Below are 12,098 nucleotides of genomic sequence, written 5' to 3' on the forward strand. Positions count from 1 at the left end.
CATGTAAACTCGCTGCTTCTGTCGCGCCAGCTGCCCCCGGTGTGAACGCAGCATTAGTCATTCGCTGCTAAGCTCAAAACAACCGCGCCTGGCTTGACGGAGAAACCAGGAGAACAGCTGTGCATATTTACGACAGTGCACTTTTACTTTCGCCCTCTGGGGGGAGCCTCGCTGGTAAATCAACACCGGTTGCATAGTGTACCTTTAAAGAGGAAATTAAACGTCCAACCAAACTAACAAGACTGTGTCTTACTATTATCAATAGCTATATTAGAATTGTGAAAAATATAAAAGTAAAAGAAAAAACAAAGCGTTGTTTTATAATTATTTTGGTAAGGGCCATGCCATGTTGCAGTACCTCAATGGGTGATGTCATGATTTTTTCTTTTACCGGTACTTTATTTTCACAGAACCAGAACAGCTCTTTATAAAAGAAAATATAAAACCAGAAGTTTCATTTATGGAGCTCCAGTTGGCCTTTTTTAAAACCCAGATGATGCTTATGTGGCCTGATATAAAAATGGGTTCAATACCCCTGGCTTTGAGGGTCCTTCTATGGACCACCAGCCGCATGAGATCGAGAATTCACAGGAGAGTATGTACAGGAAATCGGCCCAGTGTAAACAAGCAAATAGTAAACGTTGCAGTAAAAAGCTGTAGTTGCTGCTTTAAAAAACTCAAAGGTGATATTAACTGATTTTTTTCTCTATTGCACATTTCCACACCTAGCTTTATTGCTATATATGCATAAAATAAGTGCTGTGTCTTTTTGGAGGAACCAATATGAGGAAAGAAGGCTTAAGAAAACTTACCCCCTGTGCAACAAAAACTTCATAGACGCAACAGACACCGACCACAGTAATTCCCTGCTCCTTACACAGAGTCGCTGAAGCCACCAGAACTACAGTCAGAGCAATTGGAGGCCAAACTGAAAAAAAACATAAATAAATACATTTATGGCAATGAGAGGACTTCACTGTGGCATTTGAGTTTTTTTTAGTTAAAATAAGCAAAGTTGTGAAATAGTTTTAACATTAACCCACATTATTTTATGTCTGTCAAATAGCAGCAAACTGCTCTAGATATATATTGTTAGTGTTCACATACAGGTCTTCATCATAAAAAAGACCCTGGTTGTTTAGCCTTTCATAACCAGAATTTGATTTTTATTTAATTTCATTATTATTTAGGCTTTATCTTTACAGTTTGTCTTGAAAAATCTGAAATATAAGTTTCAAAAGAGACCAGTTTGGATAAAACAAGAACAAAAAGGTTACAAATACAGCAACGATTACAAACAATTGAAACATTTTACTCAAATGAAATAAGCTGACAAAACATGATCTCAAAACAAGAGCAGGTTATGGGAAAATTTCTCTTTTTCTATGAAAATAAATTTCATTTGTCCCAGAGGAATCGGTGGGGATAGTTTCAGCTTCTTCCATAGAGTGTTCCAAGTTGACAGGGTAGTTTACCAAAGTACGTTTTTTTTCTAAGTTCTGAGCATATTAACCAAACACTGAATTATATTAAGCCCTTAAAGTGATGACTTTGGCAGAACTGTCTTAAGTGACGGTTGATGAATAAGTCAGGTGGTTACAACTAAAGGTCAGTTAGCTATAGATGAATATTTATGATCCTACAGATTTAAAATGATGACCAGTTGAGATGAGAATCTAAGCAGTGATGAAACAGGGAATCATACCCTGTGATAACCATAAAGCTCCAACCTATTTCTAAGGGATACATATAGTCAGTTGTCTTCATGGCAGCAACATTTATGAACATCAGTGAAATTTTCCCTGACACAATTATAAGAAACTAATAATGTCCAAAAATGGAACCCTGCAGTGTACCAGCGCTATCTGATAAAAAAAATGAACAGCTTTTAGATATGGCTGCAAAGAACATGAACAAAGATAGACAGGTTAATGTAAAAGACAGCACAGTAGATCATTTGTATCTAAGGCTTAACAGTCATTTAAAACCTTTAAAGTGGCCATATTGTGCTTTTTTCTTAAAGCAAACGACAAGATGATGGCTGCAAACAAATCTTCATAAATTTTTTCAATGGTTTTTTTATTGTTGTCGTCTCTCCTGTCTATTATGATGTGTGCTCCTGCCTTTCTTAGCCAGGTCATCCTTATGAAAGATGTCTTAATTCATTGTCTTCTAAATTGTTAAATAAAGGCTAGATAATAATGATAAAAAAAAAAAAACACCTTTGGATAGGATTGTCTATACTAGAGAAAGCAGTGTGGAAGAAACTGTTCTGTGACAGCTGGGTTATAGGAATGGTGCTCTTTAGTTGTGACCTGAATGAAACTATCTTTACAGTTTCATTTTTGGATGTGTGGGGTCGTCAAAGATGTTAGGGGACCTATTTTTGACTCTACATCAGTACACATCCAGGATGAATGGAAGGTACTGTAAGCCCTGGTGGTTCTTTCTGTAGACTTAATTGTTATTTTTTTCCTTTCCTGGTAAACAGATGAAACCAAAACCATGTGAAAATGTCCTTAAATACCATCGTGTGTGCCTCAACATTAAAAAACATCCTAGAGGAAACCCTGAAAGGATACACAATATTTATAAGTGTTAATAATTATAAAATGTTTGTTTTTAGTGTCTAAAGTCTCAGGCTTTCTTGAGCCACTTGTAAAATGAGGGTTTTCTGATTTTGTCTTCTTATGTTCAGGAAATTAGGTAGGTTGGTAAAAGGAATGAGATAAGGTAACCTGAGCAGACTGGTTTAGCATGCCTGGCCATGTCAGGCTGTACCTGTGGTAGAGCATCACACGGCTGAGTACATGCCAAATTATGCAGGTCTACCAGATTTAATACATCTTAGTGTGCAGGAAAAAAAACATCTTTGGCGACAGATGCAACTACCAGCTATGCTGCGTGGAACATGCCTGGAACACTTTCAGAAAGAGGCGTCCGAAATAGAGAATAGGCCACCTCAGCTAACTCCTGATGATGTGGAGTATATTGGCACCCAGTGGTGCCTATGTCCTCAACACAGTAGGCTATATCCATTCCCTACATGAATGATAGGCTAGCATCAGTAACTGAGTGGTCAGCACCGGGAATTGAGACTTTGTAGCTGTCAACGGAGAAAGAAAGTAGTTATCTGCCTTAGCTTTGGGAACACCGCAATCAGCACTAGATAGGCTGGCTATCAGCACTGGATTGTGTTATGCTGATGCCATTTTTGGCCCTGATACCCGAAACCTGGCTGTACAGTATCGGCAGGTACCATCTGCAGGGGTTGACGTTAAGGATTTTTACATTTCTTCAGAAACAATTTTTACTTGCCCAGTAGAATGTTTGATCCTTACATATTCATTTTTGTATATATATCAATGGAACATGTTTTTTTTTTTTTATGTTTTTTTGTAATTCAGTAAGTTTACAGGTTCCTGGTGTGTATAGGCATGCGTCAGATAATAAACTCAAGCCTACATTACCGTCTTAACATGCTTTGCAATCCTTCCTGCACATTCTTTTCAAACTAAACTTTTCTTTAAACTGTTGTGTGCTTGGAAAAATATAAATTGTAATTTTAAAAATCTAAAACTTTAAAAAACCAATTTAACATGTTTAGCTCTATAATATTTAAATGCAACACTCCAATGTCTAAGAGAAAAAAATTTAATGAATATTTTAATGTATGACCACTGTACAGAAGACTGCCATATGATAGAAATATTTACACTGTGCGCATACAATTATTACTATTATTTTCATAATTCCTGACTGATCATTTTTAATCTAGCGTGTATTATAGTATAGATTAAATTCATAATTCAGCTGCTGCTCTGCAGATTTCTCTCACCAAGAGCTGAATCACGCCATCTAGCGGAAAATCATGCGGCTTTTTCAAATCACGTGAGAATGTGTACAAAACAACAAAAATGACGCTGGTTACGCTTGTGGGTCGTTTTCAGCGAATGTCGGTGAGTTTAAAGTAATTTTGAGTGATAAATAATTTTTGTAGGTGATTTTAAAGTAATTTTGAGAGATAAATAATTTTCTTTTTGCAATCATTGCACTTGCTCGGTGGGCAAATGCAATGAAATTTGTACTCTCCTGACAATAAAAACGACTTGCCCCGGGCGATCGGGCAATGGTTAACATCGAGCCCTGATCTGTTTGAAATGGATGTGTGTGTGTATGAAGAACTGCATCATGGCTTTGTCATGTGCTGCCTACCTTTGTGAAGCAGGAAAAAAACTAATACAAAGCGAATCCAGTAGATCTTTTTATTGCCTACCTGGAATGGGTGACGATAGTTGAATAAACTTTTGGCTCTCAAAATGGTTATCGGTGCCCTATTTGTCAGTACTCACCAATACATATACCTGCATTATAGTGTAGTATTGAGGCCCTAACCAATACTGGTATAGGTATCGGTTCAACACTAGCAATGGATAGGCTTGCGATCAGCACTGGACAGGCTGCTGATCAGCCCTGGAAAGGCTGGAGTTGGCATTGGAAATACTCACTGTAATTTCTCAGCTGCAGCACTTTTAGTGTGGTCCAAATGAAAAAAAAAAAAAAGGACTGAAGCACGGCTGTACAGTGGAGCATTTTATTCGCAATTGCTCTTGATATAAGTCAGGCTTGATCAAAATAAGATAATTTAAAATAATAAGAATGAGAAGGAATTTCCAAAAACCAAAATCGTAAATTTGTATGGGAAAAATACTTAGGGAACCAGTTACGAGACGTCACTGTTTCCTTACAGATTTCCGGCAGCGACACCTAATGCAGCACAATGAAGTACCCACATTTACCTCCTAATTTGCACACAAACATTAGGGAAGCACTTTGAAAACATGAACCCTGTGCTGGACAGCCAACAGCTCACAGAGGCTGGTGAGCACAGTGTCGCCAACTCAGCGGCTTTCTTCTGACCAAGACCCAGAGTTTTTGCTAATAGGTGAGGATATAAATGTAGACCGCCTGGTAGATTAATAGGTGAGCCAAAAGGAGAAGATCTCTCTTCACCATACTGGACTAGAACTGTTTCAATCATTCAGATCCAACAGAGCGTTATCAATTTACCCACAATCATCTAGCGATAACAAATCATCTTTCCCAACCACAAAAACACAATCTTTTCAAGATGGTTAAACATAAATACTGCTCTCTGCGTCATCGTCCATCATGCTTGTTGTTTTTCTTGACGCTTCTTCATAGCAAGACCCAGTGTGAACCTAGCCTTAGTTTCCTCGGGGCAAGCTTAGCATCAGTGGTAGCGTTCCAAGAACAAACCACTTCTACCTAGTATTACCTGGGTAGGCATTGCCGCAGGGTCACATAACCAATACACCGAGGCCTTAGCGTCCAATGCAGCTGTCCCAGGTTCGTATCCTGACTCAAGGAAATTTGTTTCTTTTTTTATTCCTCTCTTTACACGCTATTTCCTCTCCGTCTGCTGTCAAATACAGAGCCTTAGTTTAAAAAAAAACTCTCCCAAACAAATAAAATCATTTTATTATCATTATTTACCCAATATGGTTTTAATGACTCTTAAGATTTTCAGAAAAACTATTTTCTTTCAAACAAGACTAAAGTAGAATGTTTTGAAAGATGTTATTCATGTCATATTTGGCCTAAAACTAACACCAATGATCAAAAACATTTAAGATGAAGAAATCTGTAAACGAATACGTTTTCCACAGCACTGTAGATCATTTTATCTGGGGAACTCTAGTATTTTATTTTCAATGTAAAATCCAACCATTATATTAAATAAATTACGTCCTCCTAGAACCTGAGAAATGTTTTGTTCTCAAATATGCATGTTCAGAGAAAAAATCCTTGTAAAACAGAAATATGAAAAGTTCTTTGTGGTACTTTGACTTACCAATGGAGCGGTCTGCACTGGTTGATTTGGTGTATGCCAGGAAAGCAGCCAACAGGAAAATTGAAGAAAGTAGCTCAGCTCTACCTACTACACCAGTGACCTAAATAGAACAGAAAAAAAAGGACATTAGTTTACTCCATTAAACAAGCATATGAGTTTAGAAATCACTTTTTTGTAGATGTAGAGGACAACCTGGAAGTTCTACATTTTAGTTTTAATCAAGAACGAAACCTATAAAAAGATTTTGCGCTTTTGCTCTGATGTTTCGCCTGGTGAGTAACAGCTTTTTGCACGGTCAGTAAAAGGCTCCACTCCATTGTGGAATCTGCTAGAAGTCGTTTTCACCTCAACATCTCCAAACTAGATTTAACAGAGCAAGTTGCGGTGCTTTATTTACTTTGGAAAGCTGTACAAAGCAATGGGATTTTGCTGGATTCAGCAGATCCTCCATAAATACTGTTAGATCAGGGAGTCCCAGGTGCTATGGTTAGATCACGACCGACCTCTGTGGAGCTTGAGGTAAGTTGAAATAATGCTCTGGAGCTCAGACAACAGCTGGAAATCAGAGCAAGAAAGCCGGCGAAGAGCGCACTAAAACTGGATTGTAACTTTCTCTGGAGCTAAGGAACCAAAGCTGGGGATAGGAGGAGGGCAGAGATAGATCAGAGAAGTCCATCAGGTAGAGAGTGCCAAAATAACAGATAAATGGAGGGTGACCAGAGCTAGAGTTTGCTGGAGTTATGGGAGGATGATAAATGACAAATGATTTATCCGTCCTTCTTGGGCTGAATTAAGCAGTTTTTTTTAAGCCACCAACAAACTCTCCCTCTTAGAAACATTCCCTACTTCCTCATTTTGCAGCATTATTTGCTTTATCTTCCATTTTTATTGAAAAAGGTTCGTCTCCTCTGAGCTGCTACATCTTAACTTAAAGCCACATCCAATCCCTGGCTAGTTTTCACAAATTGAAAATACACAAAAGCCCAGGTTCTTCAACTCCTACAAATTTCTCATGGTGGACTCTGCAGGTTCAGCAATGCTCTCGCTTCGCTGTATTCACCGAAAAATTGCCTTTTGCCAAGCTAGAATTGTTAGCTTTGCCTCTTGGTGCTCCTGAGCTGCCCTCTACATAGTGATAAAATGTAATCGATCAGGGCATAAAAAACGTATTCTATATGAACGAACTTTCAGGATACAGACACCGTGGACACATCGAATATGGTACGGCTGCAGTTTTTCCAGACGTTGGATCAAATTTCAAGAGCCAAACAAGAGAAATGAGGCGCTACACAGAAGTGTGTACAAGTGAATTTTACAATAAAATCAATCCACAAACATACACTTAGTTGAAAAATGAACTCAAAAAAGCAAAACAAACATTGAAACAGAGGGGCTGTTGGAGGATAGAAAAAAGATTATTTATACTCACAGGTAACAAGTTTAGCCCTAGATCTCCTAGAATGAACAGGAACCTAAATTCATTTTTTTTAAACTCGCCCGGCTGCGCTGAAAGCGGGTGGCCTTTTGTTGCCACAGTCACAGCATAGTTGATGTGAGGCCAGCATGAGATGCAGGGAAGCAATAAACAATAACATTTTGTGAATTTTTACTGGCTATACTTGGATTAATTCAAAAGCAGGATTTCTAGTTTCACTTTTATGCAGATGATTATCAAATCTTTGTGCGACTTAAGGGTAACACAAACACTGTTATTTTTTTTAAATCTTAAGGAAAAAATAAAAAAAACAGGTGATGATATTCGGCAGCACTTCAGCTGGTCTTTGTTTAGACCTGGGGCTTTCCGGTCAGTTTCTGAAACCGGGAGCCACAAATCTGGGTTTAAAAATGTACCATTGACTCATATTATACAATCAGAACAAGCATGTTGTCAAGTTAGGGTTCTTTAGGCTTGGTCACATTTTCCCAATTTGTTCCCCTTGCTGCCAATCTAGGTTAGGATACAATACCATGAACCAACGGTAGCTCAGTGGGACCCGGGCCATCTCTCTTGCCTTCATGGGTGTTTGTTGTTATTTGATCTTAAAACCAAAATCCATTTCCTCTTCCAAATACCATAGCATGCCTTTACCAAGTGCTTTTCTACATTTAAACCATTTTTGATCCCTGGTGCATGCTAAAACAGATGAGAACACAGAGTATTGAAAGATAACAAACATCCCAACGGCATAATACATACCTGAGCCTCGCTTCACTTTTATCTACAAGGTAACATGGCTCTAATCCTGATTCATAGGGGCTCCATGTCAAACTGGCAGACAAAACAATCATGGTTTCATGAGTCAAATACTTAGTCACATGAGTCAAATACTTAGTCACATCTATTAAGGCCAGTCAATGTGTACTTAGCCCAACTGTAAACTTTTCATTTAAGGTCTGTAGGCTTTCTTTGTAATGCGAGTTCTTACCGATTACTTGGTTGATATAAGTGTCTCCTAATTATTACAACTGCAAACCTTACTGGATCATAAGCTGATCCATATGAAAAGAAGATGTTTTTTTCCTTCTGTCTTTCAGGTTTTTGCTTTCCATTTTTAAAGAATTTAAGTTTATTTTAGCTGAGCAGCCGATACTTATCTGCACCTTGTATGTTTTAGGTGTCTTATTGCTGTACGTGAAGACAGTAAACTTAATCAGAGCTTAAGGTTCAGATTAAGTCATTCCCTGGAGTTCTGACACCCAAAGCAAATCAAACACATTACACAGTCTTCTGCTGCTTGCAGTAAACAAATTAACGCATGAGACTGGAGAAAAGCTTCAGCGCTGAGGAAAACATCATTCCTTGTTCAGTTGTCTTGGAAAACAGCTTTTTTCTCTGCTAAGTAAAAAAAAGTAACACTTTGTACGAGCCCTACTAGAAAAAGAACTTGAAACTGTTAACTCCAACAAAGAGGGAATCTGTGCAAAGAGCTGAAGATTTGGGTGATTGCAAGGAGGTTGTGTACTTTAAGACTTGAATCACAGAAATAAATTCAATGGAAATTCAATTTAACTCTACCTTTATGGAGTCAATTCACAACACATGTCATCTCAAGGCACTAAACAGCGACAATTAAATCTAACTGGTTAAACGTTTTATAAGAGGAACTGGCTGATTGCATCCAGTCATTGACTTTAGGTTGCATTCCTCCTGAGCATGAGGCGACAGTAGATATTCACATGTCTTGCTGAGAAATGCTTGGGGAAGCATGCAGAAAAGCAGGCAAGTTTAAAAGCTTCTAAGTTTTAATATGTTCTTCACTTTCTAAGAATTTAGATAAATACTGATATGCTGTCTATTATAAAATTAAGAAAATTAATGGATACTTTATTATTTTTCCACAATTCTCTTTTTCTATTGGTTTGTTATCTTTTAAGATAACCCTGTCCATTCTCTCCTGAGAAATAACATTCTTGCATAATTGTAAAGTTTTCATCTAAATCTGTCAGGAGAAATTAATAGAATTATGATTAATGGTTTTAAGCTTCTCCAATAGGCACATTTTAAGAGCTTGCTTATCAGCCCTAAATAAAGGTTAGGATAGCAAATCATAAATACATTCTGGTTTTCTATAAAGGTTAAGATAGCAAAACTTAATTAAATTCTGGTTTTCTTTGTGTTTTTAGCCCAATGTTTTGGAAAACAGCACAAGACCAAAGATGAGGGTTGAGCTAATAATGCAGATCAGCACCTCAGAACAACAGTATTAAAAACACAGGAGTGTTTCCATTACTTGGGTTCTGGTTGGTCTCATTTTCGTAAAAGGGTAAAAGTTGATCCGCAACAAGAAACCATTTACAGCTTGCAACGAAACAATATGAAACTGCTACCAAATTTGCTTTGGCACGATTGCAGAAGGCATAGACAAAGGGGACTGCATGAAAGTCTGTTGGCAGCAGATTAAAGAGTATATGTCATTAGATCAGGCATCATTTTCACTTTCTACTTATGTTAACCCCAAATGTAAACATCCACCCAATTTTGTATCTAAAACTGAAACGTCTTCCTGAAAAAAAAGTGAGATTGAATCAAAATAAAAAGTCAAATGAGAAGTATAGACACTGGAGCCCCATCCTCAACTATCTCAAAACTGTCCAGTGCGCCCTTAAATTTGGAGAATCTCAGCCATCGCCAACTTCTCAAGAAGTGACAACAAAGCTTGAGCTGAAGACATTTAGGGTCTGATCTGCGTTTGTACACACAGAGCAGATCCTCAAAGAGGTGCAAAGGGATTTGTGTTTGTAGGTCAGCAGACAGCACATACAAACTTCCTTGGTGTGTAGGGGTGAGGTGACCAGGTTCAAAGGATTCCCAAACAGTCAATCTGTCAGTCTGAACCTACCACTGGTCCTGCAGTCGCAGTAAGTCATAGCTGAATCAAAGGAAAGTCTCTGGGTCAGTCTAATAGTTTGCATATTAGGGCAATATTTGAACATTGCCCCCAATATGAAGAAAACAATGAAAGAAAAAGGAGTGGGTTTTATTAGCAAGGAGACAAGATAGAATATGTAGCATAGATTAAAACATAACCCCCCGGTACACCGCAAAGTGCGCAGACATCAAAACCAAGAAACTTGTAGCTGTAGAGTCAGAAAAATGTATCCCTACAAAAGACTTAAGGAGGGCTCAATACATCTTATCCTTACGAAAAAAAAGTGGCTTTTAATTTCTCTGTTGAACTGAAGTTGGTCAGTAATTTACAGAACAAAGTCTGGCTTCTGGTAAATCACCACAATGTACTGAGGAAGAGCTGATGGAAGAGCTGGTGACTTTGATTAGAGACATCTCTAAGGGCATTAGCAAGGGATGGAAAGATGCCTGTTCTCCAGTGTTTAGTCTTGTTTCTCTCCTATACATAGCTATTGGTCCAGATTTTACTGTGACCAACTGTATGTGCTCTTTTTCATCTTTTTTGAGATACAAACTGGCTCAGTGCGCATCTGCTTAAATGTTTCTCTCCTAGTCGGAGACAATTGTGGAGCTAGTTTACTGTTACCTTTTATAACATAGAAACCATTTATAGATCAGTGCTTATAGGTTTGCTTTGTGTGTGCTTCTTATCCTCTTGAAGCCCAAGTCAGCCTCGGCAGATGGCCGCTCACACTGAGCCTCGTTTTGTTGGAAGTTTTTTCATGTTAAAGGGAGTTTTCCTCTCCTGTGTTGCTATAAACATGCACAGAGTAAAGTACTGTTGTGAAGTCAATGACGCAATGCGAGCAAATATATGCTGTCTCTACATGCTCATCCAGGAGGAGTGAATCCTGTTGTCAATGACTGGATGTAATGAACTGCTTTTCCTTAGTTAGAAACTTTTTACAAATCTGACTAGGTGATCTGGTTGTATCGTCTCTGTGAAGTGCTTTGAGATGATGTTTTGAGAATTGGTACTGTATATACTGAATTGAACTGAATGAAAAACAGGCTGTGAGCAGAAATAACTTACAGCAAACATAGGAACTTCAGATAGAATCGCTTTATTCACTAATAGAAATTTCTACAGACGCTTTTGGCGTCATTAGATTTCACATAACTGAGCAGAAATAACCTACTTTCCTTCAACAGTTGAACATAAAGTGTGTCAAAATACTCTTTGAATTTAAACCCTTACTAAAACTCACAGATAAAAGTGAGGGGAAAAACTAAAAATCAGGACATAAAACGCTTTACTTTTGGTAACATTTTATCTACTACAGTAGAGGCTTGAATACACCGATCCTGTGAAAACAGGCCTGCTCAGATAGATCATCTCAGCAGACAAATTATCCCTTTAAAAAGAGCCTCTCTTACAGCGACGTCTGTCACTTTGTAAAGGATGACTGCCCTCATGTGGAAGAAACAACAATGTCTGCCCCATTTTATCAGAAACATACAAACCCTAAAACCTCTCATAAGGTCCCACACGAGGTTCCAGAAAGAGCTTTACAAATTAAGAGCCTATTGTTTGCAGTTTGTAGCCCTTAAGAACACACGCATGGGCATTATACAGGAGCTTCGGCTTCTAACTAAAAGGATTAACGTCAACACTCAAATTGAGCACATGCTCAGTTCACAGACTGACCTATTTGACAATTAGTAAAGGAAGAAATAAAAACCAGCAGTGTCCAACTTCTAGAAGCCTCTCAAATATCCAACCAGTTTATCAAAACTAATTCAAGTGAACAAAAGACAAGTTGAACACAGTTGGCTCAATTACACAGAATTACCCAGGCCCAATTTTCCTCTTTT

At 38.1% G+C, this 12,098-nt stretch overlaps 1 protein-coding gene across 1 annotated transcript in view; it reads right to left on the reverse strand.

The window, feature by feature from the left end:
- The window catches only part of tmtc3 (transmembrane O-mannosyltransferase targeting cadherins 3), a 56,919-nt gene that overhangs the window by 38,975 nt on the left and 5,846 nt on the right, over positions 1–12,098 (reverse strand). Inside the window, exons 4-5 of the mRNA XM_038286930.1 lie at positions 5,876–5,975; positions 813–928 (exon numbers count right to left, since the gene is read on the reverse strand). Coding sequence (XP_038142858.1) covers positions 813–928; positions 5,876–5,975 — 216 coding nt within the window. The remainder of the gene's footprint in view (positions 1–812; positions 929–5,875; positions 5,976–12,098) is intronic.

This window comes from Cyprinodon tularosa, unplaced genomic scaffold (assembly GCF_016077235.1).
Source record: "Cyprinodon tularosa strain WSP-4 unplaced genomic scaffold, ASM1607723v1 ctg232, whole genome shotgun sequence".
In the NCBI taxonomy this organism is placed as follows: domain Eukaryota; kingdom Metazoa; phylum Chordata; class Actinopteri; order Cyprinodontiformes; family Cyprinodontidae; genus Cyprinodon; species Cyprinodon tularosa.